General features: G+C 37.3%; 1 protein-coding gene across 3 annotated transcripts in view; it reads left to right on the top strand.

Annotated features, from left to right (window-relative positions):
• AKAP10 (A-kinase anchoring protein 10) overlaps nt 1–17395 on the top strand; it is a 67510-nt gene extending 50115 nt beyond the window's left edge. For all 3 annotated transcript variants that reach the window (XM_063110951.1, XM_063110950.1, XM_063110952.1), the window contains 3 exons: nt 6352–6404; nt 7254–7349; nt 15655–17395. In XM_063110951.1, coding sequence (XP_062967021.1) covers nt 6352–6404; nt 7254–7349; nt 15655–15660 — 155 coding nt within the window. In that variant the 3' untranslated portion in view covers nt 15661–17395. The remainder of the gene's footprint in view (nt 1–6351; nt 6405–7253; nt 7350–15654) is intronic.
• Nucleotides 17396–18105: the final 710 nt, after the last annotated feature.

Below are 18105 nucleotides of genomic sequence, written 5' to 3'. Positions count from 1 at the left end.
GAGTCATTGACTACAGGTAAAGGATCATTTAAGGTTTAAACTGTTTGTTTTGTGAAATAACCACCATGTCTTTTACCCTGTGTTTATAGTCACTAGTGAGTACAGTGAGGGCTTTGTGTCATCTCATCTCTATATAGTCTCTTCCTTGGAATCAAAAGTTATTGAACTTGCTTTACCACTGCAGAAGGCCCATCAATATGAAAAAATATTGGTTATCTTTTTATTTAATGGTGAAATACCAATCTACATTGGACGTGAGGTTTATCTTGAGACCTATATTTTATTAAATTTCCTCAAAATTGCTGAAAGTTATTATGAAATATATATGTAAAATGTTAGTAGATTGAAATTCAGATCCTTACATTGTTGATCAGCAGAAGAGTGAATGATCAAGTCCAAGAGTTAAACGCAGAAATCCTCTTTGACAAGCTCATGCTTTGTGACTGATTTCAGCTTCCAGACAATTGGTTTGCACAAGATTTTGGATCCGTGCACATATGGAGCTTTTCAGTGTGGTTGGATTGACAATATTGTCTTGAGTAAGGAGAAGAAAATGCTCCATTTTGTTAAGTGCATTTAAAATGAAGAGCTATTGTTAATCTTCTTGTTGAATTTCGTAGGACTGCATTCCTGTTATGCTTATTTTTTTTAATGCAAATATTGTTTGGGTAATAAAGTGCACCACTTTATTTTAATGAATGAGCTACTTTCTGGTCAGATATGCATTGACACTGTCAAAAGAAAAGCAAAAAGTGCAACAATTTTTGAAATAATTTAGACCAAAAAAGAGCCTACTACCTAGTTGACCTTATTTATACAAATAATTGAATTTATTTTCTGTTTTGTCAGAAAGTCTCAGGTGCACACTTGGGAAGAATGTAAAGATTGAAGGAAAATCTATGTAGTTCATTTTTTATTTAATATTTGAGTGCCTCTCTCTGTACTCGTATTCACTGGGCAGTTAGAAGATACAGATCCTTCCATCAAGAAACTTACAATCTAGTAGTTCTGTGTCTTGTATTGGGTAAAAGATACTGGGATGAGATCACTGGTGGCCTTAGAACACAGGAAATACTGAATGACCTCTGTGAGTTATTGGCAAGGAAGGACTCTGAAAAGTGTCATTAGGTAGCTTCAGTCAGTGAGGATAATGGGGGTCTCCAATATTAATAGAAAACCTCTGAGCTGGTTTTTTTTTTTTTAACCTCTGACAACTCATGAAGAAGTGCTCCTGTTCCATATAGGTAGCTATTGCATATAGTATAGATGTTGGGTGTTTGCAGCTTGTTTTTTTGTTTGTTTGTTTGTTTTATGTAAATTAAGTCATATTATGAGTAGTTGAAGATACATAAGAACTTTTTTCCCAAACCACTGTCTCTGCTCACTTTATTCATTCAGTCCTTTCATATTATTCGTTCATTTATTCTAAAAAATAGTGGAGTGCCTATGATGTGCATCTATTATTCTAGACACTGGGAAGAAAACATAGTTCCTGCTCTCATGGAATTACATTATAGTGGAGGAGACAATAAACAGATAAACAAATACTTGTATGTATGTGTGCTCGTTTGTTTATATATAAACATAAAAAGCAGGGTAAAGGACTGAAACAGTAGTGGGGAGTGCTGTTGTACAGGTGATTGTCAAGAAAGGCCTCACTGAGAAGGTAGCATTTTGAGAAGAGGCCTGAACACAATGGGGGGCAGTAAACCCTGGCAGTATCTGGAAGAAGAGTGTTCTTGGCGGAAGGGACAAGAATAGAGTCCTGAAGCTAGCGAATTCACCATGATCCAGGAGCAGCAAGACCCATGTGGCTGGAGTGCAGTGAGCAAAGGGCTGAGTGGTAGAGGTGAGTGAGTTGGAAGGGTTACCAGAGACCATGGCAAGGACTTGAAAGTGTTGGGGTTGCAATACAAATTGGAGCAGGGAAGTGATGTGATGGGGTTTATGTTTTAAAGGGATTGCTGTGGCAGCTCTTTGGAAAAATAGAAAGTAGGGTTTTAAGGGGAGAAGCAAGGAAACAACATTCTTATCATAGTCTAAGGGAGGAATGATGGTGGTTGTGGATTAGGCTGGTAGTGGAAGAACAGTAAGCTTTGGGTTATAGTCAAGGTAGAAGCCACAGGATTCCATCTCTACCAGCAAGCCTATCCATCAAGTTATTTGCGTTATTCATTTAAATGAGACATGCCTAGATAAAGTGATGAATATGAATTTCTGCAATTTGGTTAAAGACATCCACATAACTTGACACTTCCTTTGGTTGTCCACATGTCTCTTTAAGTCAAATATTTTTTGGTAGTGTAGGAGCCTAGAGATTGAATTCATTCACTCAGAAGGCATTTGAGTGATTCTGGTGTGCCAGGCACCATGCTAGATGCCAAGGATAGAAACAAAAATGTATAGTCTCAGTCTATTTTACTCTAGCTTGGTTCCTTTTTTATGACCCTGACGTGGTAAGCATATGAGGCTTTTTGTTTTACAGAGTGCTCAACCTTCTGGATTTTCCCGATTGTGTTGTTTAGCTTATTTCTCTCTCCCCCACATTTCTTATAAACTGGAAGTTATATTTAAACTCTTAATGATTCAAGTTACACATTTTTTGTTAGAACACATTGTAGGTGATGTTTGAACAACTTTTTGGCGGGGGGGTGGCAGCTGGCTAGTACAGGGATCGAACCCTGGACTGTGCTGTTATCAGCACCATGCTGCAACCAACCGAGCCAGCTGACCTATAGGTGATATTGTATATGGTGTTTTTAAAAGGCTTTCTATATATTGTTATAAACTTTGAAATATTGCCTGAAAGGATATGCAAAAAATTTAACAGCAGTTACTGTTATTTTTGTTATACCCTTTTCCTCTCCTCTTTGCATTTCCTTGCCCTGTACATATACATTGCTTAATCATCCACCCCATTTTCCCCCGTGCCTTCCTTTTGCACTCTGAATAAAATCTAGCCCCTTTGCTGTGGCCTATGAATGTCCCCTCCCAGCCTCTGTCACCTTACCTTGAACCATTCTTCCTTTCACAGACTGAGCTTTAATTGCAGTATCCTTTATTCTTTTTCTGAGGTTTCTTCCCTTTTAGGGCCTCTACAGTTGCTGTGTCCCCGGCCATGGCCTTCACAGAATGACTGGCTCCTCCTTCTCATCTCAATAATATCTCTTCAGAGAGACCTTCCCAGCCCACATGACCTAAAATCATCTGTACATTAACATACTACTTCTTTAGTTTCTTATTCATTGTCTGAAATTATCTTGTTCATTTATTTGCATACTTGTTTATAGTCTCTCTTTCATGACTAGAATATGACCTCTCGGAAAGCAGGGATTTTGTCTATCTTATTTGGGACTGTATTTCCTTATCCTAAAATTATGCCTGACACATGGTTGGTATTCATTAAATATTTGTTGATTCAATTAATTGATACTTAAGAATTTTATTAGAGATATTCTGGGTAGTAAGATTATGGGTAATATTTATTTTATTTAAGAAAAAATAACATTTTTAAAACTTGATTGCCCTTTGTACACTGATACAGACACTAAATTTCCTTATCCAGATTTCTTCATTCTTCTGAGGATACTCACAGAGGCCCTTCCCCTCTTCTTAGACTCCAAATAGTGGCTATATCTTAGCATTTTCAAGCTCATACAGTTCTTAGATGACAAATCTGTGTGTACCACCTCCTCATTCTACAAATGAAGAAAGTGAGGAGTAGGGAGATTGTGGCTTGTTAGGGATCTCGTAATTGAACAATAGCCACTGCAGAGCTATGGCTCAGAACACCGTGTTAACAGCAGTTGTTTGCAGTTCAGCTCCCCTTCCTCTACCTTCTCCTCCTCCTCTGCTGAGGGCAGCTGGAAAGAATGTCTGTCACTTATCAGCCTGTAGTTTTGATTTGGGTTTTGAGACCCTGGTAATAAAGCACAGAGGAAAAGATTGAGTTATGAGGAAGGTGTTATCTCAGAGGCTTCTGAGCATGTGAGAACTTTGCTTTCAGAGCAAGCAAGGTAACTTAAGGTACATGAAAATCAACTAGGAGGAAGTGTAACAAGGAGGAATTGTGGAAGAATGTTGTGAGTATGTGTACCTGTAGTGGCAGCCTGTCAGTGCCTAGATGGCGTGTTGGGAGACGAAGCTATACTGACCCTGCAGAGCCCTTGCGTGCCATGTTGAGGAGCTTGCACTCTGTCATGTAAGCAATAGGGATTTCTAAGCAGAGTACCGATCAGATGCATTTCTCTGGCAGTAGAATAAGAATAAGTTGGAGTTGGGGAGAGACTGGTATAAGGGAGACTAGTCAGGCAGCAGTGTTAGCTAGTAATACAGATAGAGGAGGAAGAGGACTTGAAATTAGGTAGTGGCGGCAGGAATTAAAAGGAAGGTCAGATTTATGAGACTTCGAAGATTGAAATCAAAAGACTGCATTCCAAGGTGGAATTTGGTGACAGATTTCATATGTAAATGAGTAAATAAGGAAGGCAGATTGAGTTTTTTAATATGGATTCTCTGGATGAAAAATTAAGATGCTGAGACAGAGAACACAGAAAAGGAGTAGGTGGGAGACAAATGAGTCCAGTTTGGAACACGTTAAGTTTGAGGTGCCTTTGGATTATTTGGGAGTATGGATTTAATACCCAAGGAGGAATTTCTGAGTTATTTGCCTATTGAAGGAAGTTAAAGCCACAGGAGGGGATGAGATGCCCCAAAGAGAATGTGTTGAGGAGGAAAAGAAGGCTGACAGTGGGATCCTGGAGAAGCTCCCTATTAAAAAGGAGGGAATGCATGGAGGAAGAGTCAAAGATATGGGTATTGGAGGAAAAGGAGAGATTGTCAGCAGGTAGGAGATTCTCAGCAGTGTGACTCTGCAGGCGAGCCAGAAGAGAGCACACTGCATTGGGAGATTCAGCAGCCACTTGAGACTTTATCAGATCATTTAGCATTGTGGCCATGTTGACCCTTGCGTGGTAGTAAAATTTGACTAGATTGGTATTCAGACCCTTAGGTAATAATAAAAATCATTGAGGGAAAAGAATCCAGGTTTTGTATTTTTTATGAATGCTATGAATAGTCCTATTCCAATTACTGAATTAGTCAGGATTTTGCCTTAAGAAATTATCTACCAAAACCAGTTACAGATTTTTTTCCTTCTCTACTCCCACTGCTTCACTTGATGAGCCTTAAAAAAATAAAAAATAAAAAAAAGATTCTAAAGAGAGTAATTCACTTGGTTTAAGGTACAGTTAAGAAGTGAGCCTATTGGAATTATTAAATAAAAGGATAAGCTGAGCATAGAGCTAGGGCAGGGTCTGGAGCTCACAGACCCCTCGAGCCCATTCACAAACCGTTCACACTCAGGTCTGTGAGCTAGGTTAACTGGACAAAACGGTTCTTGGAGCCTTGGTTGAAGAAGGAATAGTCTTTATTCAACACACACAACACTATGAACTAAGCAGTCCACAGAGAAACTCAGAAACTCAACTGCTACCGGCAAAGTCCAAAGAAAAACTGAAAATTGAGCAGCTGCCAGCAGAGTAAACATGCTCTATTTTTAGACTAGCTCTGCCAGCCAGTTCTGCTAACTGCAGAACACACAATTGCAGTTAACTAGGAAGATACATGGGTGCACACCAGCACTAACTCCACCCACACATAACTTGTTTACAAGAAATGTCGAGGGAGCCTGACTAAATTATCCTGTTTTCCCCACACTGAGTATATCATTCGTAGAAATAGAGGCTAGCCTACCTCCTTGATAATTCCTCAGCATGTGAGTACAGATGTAGGCTTGTGCGTCCTAGGAAGTTGAGCTGTATGATGGCTTGGCTAGAGCATGGCTATTTAAAACTCTGCTGTTACCTGGCTAATCTACACAGACCAGAGATCCAGCTTGTAGCAGCATAAAGTGTACTAGAAGGCCTGTTGTAGGAGCTGGTCTGGAAGGTTTGATACATAGGGAGTGGATCAGTGTCTCCTGATGTATTACTAGATTCTTACCAAAGAACAATATCCTGGTTAGGATTTTGTTTTGTTTTGTTTTTAGTGTTTGCTGCAAATCTAACACTAGATGATAATTCTTTCCTCTAATGAAGAGAGTGTAAGAAAAATCAAGAATTCTGAAGCAGCTTTTCAAAAATTTTTGAAATCATGATGTTTGCAAGTTAAATACTCTGTTATGGAAGCAGTATGGTCAGGTTTTATTAATGGTAATATTCCTTACTGTTTTGGATGAGATTACAAAAGAAAAGAATATCCATATCTGGAAGTAACAGCTTTTAAATAAGAGCATTTTTAAATGTAGAATTGTGCAAGAAATCTACATTCAATTTTGGCTTTGTTTACTAGGATCCATGTTCTCACAAGCTATGAAGAAATGGGTCCATGGAAGTACTGATGAGGTAAATTCTACTTTTAGTATAAAGAGATTCCTGCTTACAAGTGCCACCCTGTCTAAGTAAGGTTTCAAGTTTTCTCTTTCTTTAATTCTTATCTTTAAGCAGCATGGCCCATGAGTGCTCCCTTATCCAGGATACAACAAGAAAGGGTGGGTCCTTCCTAGCATCTAAAAATTGCTTGGTGATGGCAGTGAAGTTATCTTCAGTCCATAGACTGTGGCCATTAAGGGGTATCCATACATTCAATTTTTCATCAACCAGCAGACATCAGTAATCAATGCAGAACAAAAGCTTACCTGTTTTCTTCTCCACTGTCAATTTTACTTTCTGCAGTAGAGGCTTGCTTTTTGAATAATTAAGTACATTGAGAGATGGGAGTGGAAAAAGAAAGATGTTTTATTTTGACTAATTAATATGAAAGTAGTCCTGATGTTGGACACCCAGTAGACTCTGGAAGTCAGTGAATGACATGGTAACATATCATAGCCACAGGGTGATCATAGCCAGAGAGTCTTTCATACATGGGAATGTTCTTATTCACATAAATAGAAATGATATGCATATACAAGGGTACTTCAAAAAGTGGAAAGATTCATATTGTTATTATTGTTATTTTAAAAGATGACTGGTAAGGGGATCTGAACCCATGGCCTTGGTGTGACCAACACCACACTCTCCCAAGTGAGCCATGGGCTGGCCTTCATATTATTTTTTAGTTCTATTTTTCAATGAACTTTTTGATGTACTCTCATACAGTTTTGTTTAGAGCACTGATTATATGCATCTTGATCCTTCTAATTATAGGCATCTTGATCCATCTTAATTATTAATAGTTTGAATTACTTTCTTTAGGCCCAAGAAGAACTAGCTTGGAAGATTGCTAAAATGATAGTCAGTGATGTTATGCAGCAGGCACAGTGTGATCAGCCATTAGAGAAATCTACAAAGGTAAGGATGACTTGTGTTCTGATCCAGTTTGTGTAAAACTGAAAAGAATTGTGTTATAGGTATATAAAAATAAAAGACCTGGGGAGGTTCTGAGTCTGCCTTTGAAGGATTAACTGCTATGGGAACTGCCTAAAACAACTAGAAAACTGACAAACTAAATGAAACAACTATTTCCAGATATTGGACAATAAGCCGTACAGGGCTGTAATTCTTGAAAGAAGAGTAATATTGAAGTGATCCTTAGTTAACTGCCTAGAAGTAGCTTCCAAAGTGCAGAGAAGGGGAAACCAAATAGGGCCCAGTAGTTTTGCTGAATTGAGGGTCAGAAACCAAAGTTCAGAGAACCAGATGTGGCTAGAAGTATTTATAGGACAGAAAAGAGGGAGCTGCCCAGAACGAGAGAGCTACAGAGCTATTTAGAGAGGTCCCCTCGAGTCCTTGGTCAAGTACTAATCTGTATGTGTGTGGGGTGAAGATGTAGATGTACACGGAAAGAACCATCAGAAATTAGAAGGCTGAATGATTTTGCAGGAATATGGAGCGAGGAATAGTTCATGTTCCTCCTGGCCAGAGTGTAATACACAAGGCATTGGATAGTGTACAAAGATTATGCCTTATTACTAAAGCTAAATTAGCCCTAGAGTAAAGCAGCACCTCAACTAAGTTTAAAAGCAAGTTTTGAAAGGATCAAACTGCTCTGTAAGAAACAACTGCATGCCAGAAAAAAAGCCAACCCTCTTTAAGGGAACGCAACCAAATTTAGTACTCCACAGTGCAAAGTTACAATGGCTGACATCCAATCAAAAGTTACCAAGCATCCAAGAAAGCAGAAAAACTTGACCTATAACTAGGAGAAAACTGACTATAGAAATAGACCCGGAAGTAAGAAAAATGGTAAATTTAGCAGGCAAAAACCATAAACCAGTTATTATAATATTAAAAATATCTTCAAGAACATCAAGTAAAACATGAATATAATGAGGAGAGAAATATGAGATAGTTTAAAAGAAGACCCAAATGGAATTTGTTGAAATGAAAAATATACTGCATGGTATTAACAGCTGATTAGAAACCACAGAAGAAAGGATCAATGAAAAACATTGGGAGCCGGCCCATGGCTCACTTGGGAGAGTGTGGTGCTGATAACACCAAGGCCACGGGTTCAGATCCCCTTATTGCTCATCTTTTTTTAAAAAAAAAAAAGAAGAAGAAGAAAAAGAGAAAACATTGGAAATTATTGAAGTGCAAACAAAAAAAAAAGGGAAGAAAAAAAACCCAGATCCTCAGTGAACTGCAGGATAATATCAGATCATTTCAACGTATATGAAATTTGAGTCTCAGAGAAAGAAGAGCAGGTACAGACAAAAATAAATGAGGAAACAATGTTTAGAAAACTTCCAAATTTGATGAAAACTTATAAACCCTTAGATCCAAGTGGCTCACCAAACCACAAGCAAAATAACCATAAAAATACACCAGACACATCACATTCAAATTGCTAAAAACCAGTAATAAAGAGAAAATCCTTAAAATAGCTGGAGAAAGAGATTTATTGAAGTTAAAATAAAGGTTTTTATCAGTCAAACAAAAGCAAGAGAATTCATTCTCTACAGATCTACAACTAAAATAAATCCTAAGAAAGTACTTCAGGAAGGAGGGAATGATACCAGGTAGAAATTTCATCTACACAAAAGAAGTGGTAGATAGGTTAACGTCATTGATTCTTTCTGAATTTTTAGATGTATTTAAGAAGTAATTATTTAAAGCAAAATAATAACAATGTGGTGTGGGATTTATAACATGTAGAAATAAAATGTGTAACAATAATAGTACAAAGGAGAGAAAGGGAGAAATAGAAGTAAACTTCTGCAAGGTTCTTGCACTAAATGTGAAGTGGCATATTATTATTTGAAGGGGTAGTGTGGTAAGTTCAAGATGTACATTGTAAACCTTCAGAGCAAGCATAAAAAATGAAAGGTAATAAGCCAGTAGTGAGAGAGAGAGAGATAAAACCGAACCATAAAAAATACTGAATACACGGCTGACCAGTTAGCTCAGCTGGTTAAGAGCGTGGTGCTCGTAACACCAAGGTCGAGAGTCGGATCCCTATACTGGCCAGCTACTTCACCCCCCCAAAAAAAATTCAAAACAATGCAGGAAAAGAAGAAAAAAGGAAGAAAGAACCAGTGGGACAAATAAGAGACAAATAGCAAGATGACAGATTTAGAACACATCATATTAATAATTACATTAAACAGAAATGGTCTAAATAATCTAGTTAATCTAGTTAAAAAGAAGAGCTCTCCAGATTGTATGATAAAGCTTTCAAAAGTAAAAGTATGGAAAAGATATGCTCTCTGTACATTATCAAAAGTAAGCTGGAATAGCTATAATACTACATGTCAAAGTAAACTTCAAAATAAGGAGTATTACCAGGCACAAGTTCATCAGGAAAAGATAAGGAATCCTAAATGTGTATGCATCTATTAACAGAGCTTCAAAATACATGAAGCAAAAACTGATAGAACTTCATGGAGAAATACACAAATTCATAATAACTGTTGGAGATTTCAGTAGTCCTCTCTCAGTAATGGATAAGGCAATGATATTGAAGACTAAAGCAGCGTATCAACCTATTGGACCTAAACAACATTTATAAGCAGTGTACCCAGCAAAAACAAAATACACATCGTTTTGATGTGCGTATGGAACATTCACCAAGATATACCATATTCTCAGCCATAAAACCAGTTTTTAATAAATGTTAAAGGATTGAAATTATACTGTTTGTTCTCTGGCCACAAAGGAATTAAACTAGAAATCAGTAACAGAAAGAGATCTGGAAAATGCCCAAATACTTAGAAATTAAACACTACCCATAAGTTATAAAAAGAAATCAAAAGGGAAGTTAAAAAATATTTGGGGCTGAATTGAAATGAAAACACAATATAAGTGGGCCGGTCGGTTAGCTCAGTTGGTTAAAGCACGGTGGATAACACTGAGGTCTGCGGTTTGATCTCTGTCGTACCATCCTGCAAAAAATCCCAAAACAAAACCTAATATTTGTCAGTTCTTAGGGAGAAATTTATAGTGTTAAATGTTTATATTAGACAAGAAGAAAGGTCTCAGTCTCCTATTTTAAGAAACTAGAAAAAGAGATTAAACCCAAAGAAAGCAGAAAGAAGGAAATAATAAAGATAACAGTGAATATCAATTACATAGAAAACAGGCAAACCACAGAGAAAAACCAAAAGCTGGCTTTTTTTTTTTACTTTTATTTTTTTTAGGTTTTTTTTTTTTTTTTTAATTTTATTTTGTCTATACACAATGTGGTTGATTATTGTGGCCCATTACCGAAACCCCCCTCCCTCCCCCCCCCTCATCCCACCCAACAATGTCTTTTCTGTTTGAAAAGCTGGCTTTTTGAAAACACCAATTAAACTGATAAATCTCTAGCCAGACTAGTTGAGGGAAAATATGAAATTAAGTATGAATTACCAATTCCAGGATTGAAAGAGGGGACATTACCACAGATTCTACACTTATTAAAATGATAATAGGGGAATATTATGGACAACTTTATGCTAATGAGCTTGACAACTTGGATGAAATGGAGAAATTCCTTGACAGACACACATGACTAAAGGTCACTCGAGAAGAAATAGAAAACCTGAATAATGCTGTATCTATTAAAGAAATTAAATTTGTAGTTATAAAAACCTTTGTAAGAAAGCTCCAGACTTAGATAGAATTCAAAGAAGAAATAATACCAATTCTAGACAATGTTCCAGAAAAATGAGGGGGTAATATTTCCTAACTCATCTGTGAGGCCAGCATTACCTTGACACCAAAAAAACAGAGATTACAGGAAAAGAAAACCACAGACTAGTTTCCCTCGTAAATATACATGCAAAAATCCTTAACAAAATATAAGGGAACAGATTCAGTAATACATAAAAAGAATAATACGTCATGACAAGTGGGGGTTCTCCTAGGAATACAAGGTTGCTTAGCATTTGAAAATCAATTAGTATGATTTACCGTATTAACAGAGTAAAAAAGAAAATGTGATCATCTCAATAGGTGCAGAAAAAAGAATTTGATAAAGTTCAATAATCATGGATGACAAAACGATCAGGAAATTAGAAATAGAAGAGAACTACCTATACCTGATAAAACCTGTAGCTGATATCTTGTTTAATGGGGAGAAACTGAATTCTTCCTTCTGAGTAGGAACAAGGCAAGGATATCCGTTCTAGAACTCTGTACTGGCGTCCTAGCCCGTGTAAAAGAGGCAAGGGGGAAAAGGCATATAAATTGTAAAGGAAGGAGTATAATCTTTTTTGTTTCTTTTCTTTTCTTTTTGCAGAAGACATGATCATTTATGTAGAAAACTCTTTAACACTGCTTTATTCAGTATCATAGCAGTTAGCCATGTATGAGCAGATGTAGAATATTTCTGTCATTGCAGGAAGTTCTGCTGGACAATAGTGTAGGAGTCTACAAAAAAAACCATTGCTAATAAGTTTAGCAGTGTTGCAGGATATAAGGTTAATATGAAAAATGAGTTGTGTTTCTATATACTAGCAGTTAACAATTAGAAATTGCAATATGAAAAACAATATAATCTGCAGTAGCATTCAAAAACATAAAATACTTAGGAATATATTTAACAAAATGTGTGTAAGATCTGTATAATATAAACTACAAAACTGCTGAGTAAAATTAAAGAATATTTGAATAAAAGCAGAAGTAGATCATGTTTATGAATGAAAAGATTCAGTGTGATTAAAGCACCATTTCTCCCCACAATCAAAATTTCAGCAGGCTTTTTTGTAGAACTTGACAAGATGATCTGAAATTTCTTGAGAACTATAAATGAACTAGAATAACCCAAAATAATTGTGGGGGAAAAAAGACACAAAGTTGGAAGACTGACCCTACCTAGCTTCACAGTGACCGTAAAGCTACATAATCAAGGCAGTGTAGTGCTAGCATAAGGGTAGACATAGAGATTGTTGGAACACTTAGAGAGGGCGGAAGTAGACCTACACATATGTAGTCAGTTGACATATGTGCCAAAATAATTCAATGGGGAAAAGACTATCTTTTTCAATTTATGGTGTTCAAACAGCTGGTTACATATATATAATTAACTCTAAGTGGATCATGGATTTAAGTGTAAGAGCTCAAACTATAAAACTTGTAGGAGAAAATCTTTGTGATTTTGGCTTAAGCAGAGCTGTCTTAGATTGCACAAAGCATGAGCCATAAGAGAGAGAAAAACTGATAAACTGAACTTTATCAAAAGTGAAACGTCTGCTCTTCAAAAGACACAAGAAATGAAAGGGCAAGTCACAGACTGGGAGACAGTATTTGTAAAACATCTTTCTTATAAAGGCATTGTATCCTAGATATATAAAGAACTCTTAAACTCAAGACTGGTGGTCTGATTTTTTTTTCTTAATTAAAAAAAAATTTTTTTTTAATTTCAGATTTTATTTTATTTATTTTAATTTTAATTTTATTTTTCTGCAGCTGGCCGGCATGGGGATCCAAACCCATAACCTTAGTGTTATAAGGCTGCACTCTAACCAACTGAGGCAAGCCTAAATTTCAGATTTTAAATGGCCCAAAGATGTGAACAAACACTGCACCAAAGAAAATATCCAGATGGCAAATATTCACATACAAAGATGTCCAACATCATTATTCATTAGGGAACTGCAAGTTAAAGTCATAAAAAGACTTGCAGTACAGTGTGCTGGCAAGGGTGTGGAGCAGTTTGAACTCTTAATGCATTGCTGGTAGGAATGCAAAATGATACAGCTACATTGAAAAAAACAGTTAAACATAAACTAGCCAGGCATTTCCTTGGGAAATATAATGACAGAATTTTTTTTTTAAAGTTCTTTCTTCTTGGACTGATTATATTCCCCAGAGAAAACTCTTTATCAGTCTCCTGCCTAAAAGAAAAAGGCCAGTTGTCCAGGAGCCAGGTAGGACAAAGCTAGAGGGGGCTCAGAATTCATTATATTCAGCCCCTCCTTAATCCCGTTTTTAGGCCCTCGATCATGCCTAAGTGTACCTGAGCCCAGGGACACATTTTATTCTGCTCAGAGAAGAGATCTCAGATTTTTCTGCTGAGGCTGGGTTTCGGGCAAGAGCAGTCATCTGGCTGAGATTAGTTGCAGAACAATCTCTGTAGATCTCATTGCTTCTAAACCAGGCTTTTAATAAGTCCTCGTGTTTGTACCACCCAGTTCCCTTTACCAGAGGTGCTGGTGCCACCCGTTCCCTGGGCTTTGAGGGGTTCTGTGTAAACCAGTTGCTTCTCGGCTTCCTCCACTTTTCTCTTAGGATTGAGTTTTTTAGGTCTGCTAAATCATCCATTTGCTTCCAGCTTCCAAAATTTTGTTGTTGCCAGTTCTACCCCAGAGTTTAGGTTTACAGAAAAGTGCTTTAAAAAGTAATGAGTTGACAGGGTGTGATTAATCCACCATTTTTTCCTGGGGGTCAAACAGTTACAATTGTTAGGAAATTCTCATTTTCGAAAGCTAATACTCTAGGTCTCTGTAGCTTCACCAACTAGTCTTTTTCAATGACAGACACACAAGTAGCCTTTAGAAAGTTAAGACAGCTACTTAGTGCCCTCTCAGTCTTTTCTTCAAGCCAAGCATCCCCAGTTCCTTCAACAGTTTTACTTTCTCTAATTTGAATGGATTTCATGAAGACTTAGTGTGATAGGAGAATTTCTGCTCATATTCTTTGTGAAAGCATTAAACTGCTCCTCAAACGTTTACGTTAAGCAAACATTAGCAATGAGAGAAAAATGTGTTCAGATGGCATCCCATAAAACCCTCAGTAGTTTGGAGGGTTTGAATTTGGTTTAGGTTCCTCATCACCCTTTCCTTTCCAACTTTCTAGCCAACTTTTTACTCTAAGAACTGTCATTATCAAAGCTTGGTTTAATTGTGAACTTTTCACTGAGCTGATTCATACCAAAGCCCTGTACATTTTGTAGACTCTATCCTCTTTCCTGTGTAAGGGTGATAATTTTTGTCTGTATTTATCTTCTGGCTCAGCCAAACCTAAAATAGCAAAGAGCAAGCTGAAGGTATATAAAGCAGTACAAGGTAGCTGTTTTTGTGACTCCCCATTATCATGTCGATGATCAAATGTTTGACAATAAGTAAATGCACTTCAGAAACAAACCATTTTGGAAAGCCAGTATTTAAAATGCAGGCCTTTCATTTGAGTTGTATATTCAGATCTTACTACCGTGTGCTTTTCATTTTTGGGACATACATATATTTTGCTATATTTTACTTTTTTGAGCTTGCTAGGCTTTCTCTTTAACTTTTCAGGGTGTCTGTCCCTGCCTGTACCTTGGGAATCAGTAGTGTGAAAGCACTAGGTTAACAGACCCTTTACAAGTGACTCTTCCAGTCCTTCATTTTCTCATCAGTAGAACAGAGAAATGGGATGAGAAAACCTCAAAAGTTCCCTTTCTAATTCTCACTCTATGATTTTATGAACGTGGGAAGTCCTAGGTCCAGGAAAGAATTCTCAGTCTCTTTAGCCCATGTTGATAATTCTCTGTTATGAACCGCCAAATCACCGTTTGCCTGTAGAATGCGCTTGGGCACTTAGTGTAAACTGCCTCACATCGTCACTGAACTGTTTCACGTGAATATGTTCCATCTGACCAGGAGCCATGTGTTCCATGGTGTTTGTTTCCTCCCCAGTGCTGTGAGTAAAGGAGGCACTCAGACTTGTGAGCTTGGTCTTGGAATCCTAGCAGATCAGAGTTCTTTTTTTTTTCTTTATAAAGACGGCTCTGATGTCATTTAAGGAATCCCCTGTGGGTGACCATTTAGGTTTGTTTCAGGTTTTTCTCTGTTACAAACAGTATTTTAACAAATATCTGTGTATGTGTCTTTACCCTCTCTTATGAGTATGCTGTAGGGTTAATTCCTACATGTATAATTACTTTGTCAAAAAGTGAGAATGTTTTCTCATTCTAATATCTATTGCCATAACAGAAAGATAAAAGCAAATCAATGCTTGGTCCTTGTTATGTGACCTTCAGGTAAGTTACTTAACCTCTTTAAGCTTCCATTTACTCATATGTAAAGAGAATAATTATATTCTACCTCACAAGAATGTAGTCAGCTTCTAGCTGTCATAAGCTCTGATATGTGGTAAATACTTACTAAGTTAAGTGTTGGTTGTCTTCTTAACTGTAATGACATGTCACTTCTTATAGAAATGTACCTTACCTTTTAAATTTTATTTTATTCAGCTGTGACTCAAGACCTGCAATGAAGAAAATCTGCTTTTGAAAAATAGGAGAACTTTTTTCCTTTGGTTGGATTCTTCAACACAGCCAATGAAAACAGAGCACTGTATTTGTTCCCACTGATACATCACTGATGTTTCCAAGAAAGAATGAGAGACAGTCCTAGACTTCCACCGTAATGCAGCATTACATGTAGACATAAGTGATGCACGTGATGTTCACACAGTGAAAGTCATAGAGATACAAAGTGGTATTGTTTACATTCCTAGAAAATTATTAGTTTTCTAATGGCAATAACCTATGTATGAGAGTTTGAGCCCACTGGAATAGACAGGGACCATTTCCTGTGGGAGGGAGATCCGCACAAAGCTGATATTTGATGTACATTCTTGCATCAGTGAGTTATCCCTAGCAGCATCATAAAGCAGGTGCCAAAGGTGCTTTGCTTTGTCCTCCTCAAACAGGTGAGTCAGCCCCACCGAGCGCCAGGCAGCTCCGAGTGGCAGAGTGGTGCTAGCAGCTTGTCTGTCTTCAGTGGAGCAGTCTTCTGTCACAGAGGCATTAGTTTGGAAGGAAGCTGACAGGTCAAGTCTCAGTGACATTGTCCTCTTTGGTGGCAATATACAATTTTCGCATTTTAATTACTCCTGATGCAGTATATTTAAAACTAGTCTCTCCCCTCCTAAAAAAAGGGTGAATCTAGTTTACTTTGAGCGTTAGGATTTGCTCCTCTGGAATTCTGTGCTCCAGTTACTTAACTTTCCTTTCAGAGTATATGTGGAAAGAAAGAAATTAACAACGATCACTCCAGTTTATCTCATGTGGTACCTTGAACAAAATGGTTATTCTCAGATTGTACTAATCTTTTTTTAATAAGGTGAGTGAGGTGGGTGGAGGGGAGAAGCACTCGACTTTGTTTGACTGTCTCTCCCCACCCCCATCCCCCTTTTTCTGTGAGCTGGGAAGTGTGCAGTTGGTGGCCTTTGTCCTTCTGTCTTCAGGACAGTGAAAGAAGCCTCAGTCGGCTTCTGTGTCGGGACACACAGCTATCAGCAGGGCTGCCCAGCTGGAGAGCACACTCCACTGACCTGTGGCACCAGTGCTTTCTTGTCGCAGGACTGTTCAAGGGGAAAGAAAGTTACTGCTTTTGCTCAGACTTTGCAAAAAAAAAAAGAAAAAAGAAATATCTATATATATAAATATATAATTATTAATCACCTCTGTCCTTGAGAAAGTCTTGAATGAATAGAGAATTTATTCCATTGCAATATTTGATTGTATAGAGGCACAGTTTCATCAACAGAAGAAGCAAAAAGGCTGTGTATAAGTTTTTGGTACTATGTACCACCACTGTTATTCTTATAAAGCCGAAGTATTCATGTACTTAAAACCATATTCTATTTAATTGTGTTTGATTTTAAATATATATATGAATTATATTTAAAATTGTGTCAACTTTCTGCTTTCAAGGCATTTATGGCTCCTCTACTGAAGTATATTGATCTTTCCAAATATTTCCATTTGCTTTACAAAAACCCAGAACATGAGCTACTACTGGACTTAGCCTTGTGTTTGGAGTGTGTGGCATAGACCTGAAGTTTTTAGTAGGTGTATATGCTGTGATTAACCCATTTTGTTCTTTTAACAAAATACTTTTTATCCCTTTCACATTGCTTCAATCTTTACATAACAGAAAAGCAATATAAAGGTCATAGAATAAAATGTGGTTTTGGGTGACTCTTGCTGCCTCTGCATGTTTTGGAATAACAATTTCAGTAGAACCCTAGACTATTTAAACTAGTGCTTTCAGTTAAGATAATAAGATAATTTCTAATAATTTCTTTGTATACACTTCGTGCTTCTGAGCTACAGATGCTGGTAGTTGTAAACTTCTTATAAGGAGAAGAATAGCAAGTTTGAGCTTGGTTACTTTATTCTGCCCCACCTGCCCTGCTGCGAGGCACAGACACAGAGTGTGGCCTGTAATTACTATCCAGATTTAATATTTGATCTAAAGTAGATCCTTGTATTCACTCTAATGTTGGACTTGGATTCATCTGACACACTGAGCACCTGCTACGTGTCAGGCCCTGTGAGATGTGCCCACAGAAGACAGTTCCCTGGCAGGGTTTTTAGAGGTTCAAGGAAACTTCATCTTTATCATGTTGTTGACATTGACACAGATTATTAAAAAGAAAAGATATTATTGAGAAAGTGACACTTTTTGTATCTTGATGTGTCTTCATCACTCCTGTAAGATTCGATGAAAGTAAAAATACAAATGTCAACCAAATCCAGTGAAGAGCAGTAGAACAGGGAGCACCTTTTTGTAACCTTCTACTTCGGTTTCAACATCCGTGGAGCTTTGTGAAATGTAAGTAGTTTACGGTACTTGAGCTTTGACTAGTTTAATAGGAATTTGGAGAGTGAGGTCATTTTGAATTGTAGAAAATT

The sequence above is a fragment of the Cynocephalus volans genome, chromosome 10 (assembly GCF_027409185.1).
Source record: "Cynocephalus volans isolate mCynVol1 chromosome 10, mCynVol1.pri, whole genome shotgun sequence".
Classification (NCBI taxonomy): domain Eukaryota; kingdom Metazoa; phylum Chordata; class Mammalia; order Dermoptera; family Cynocephalidae; genus Cynocephalus; species Cynocephalus volans.
Note: the sequence above shows the minus strand (reverse complement) of the source record. Positions and strands in the feature narration are given on the sequence as shown.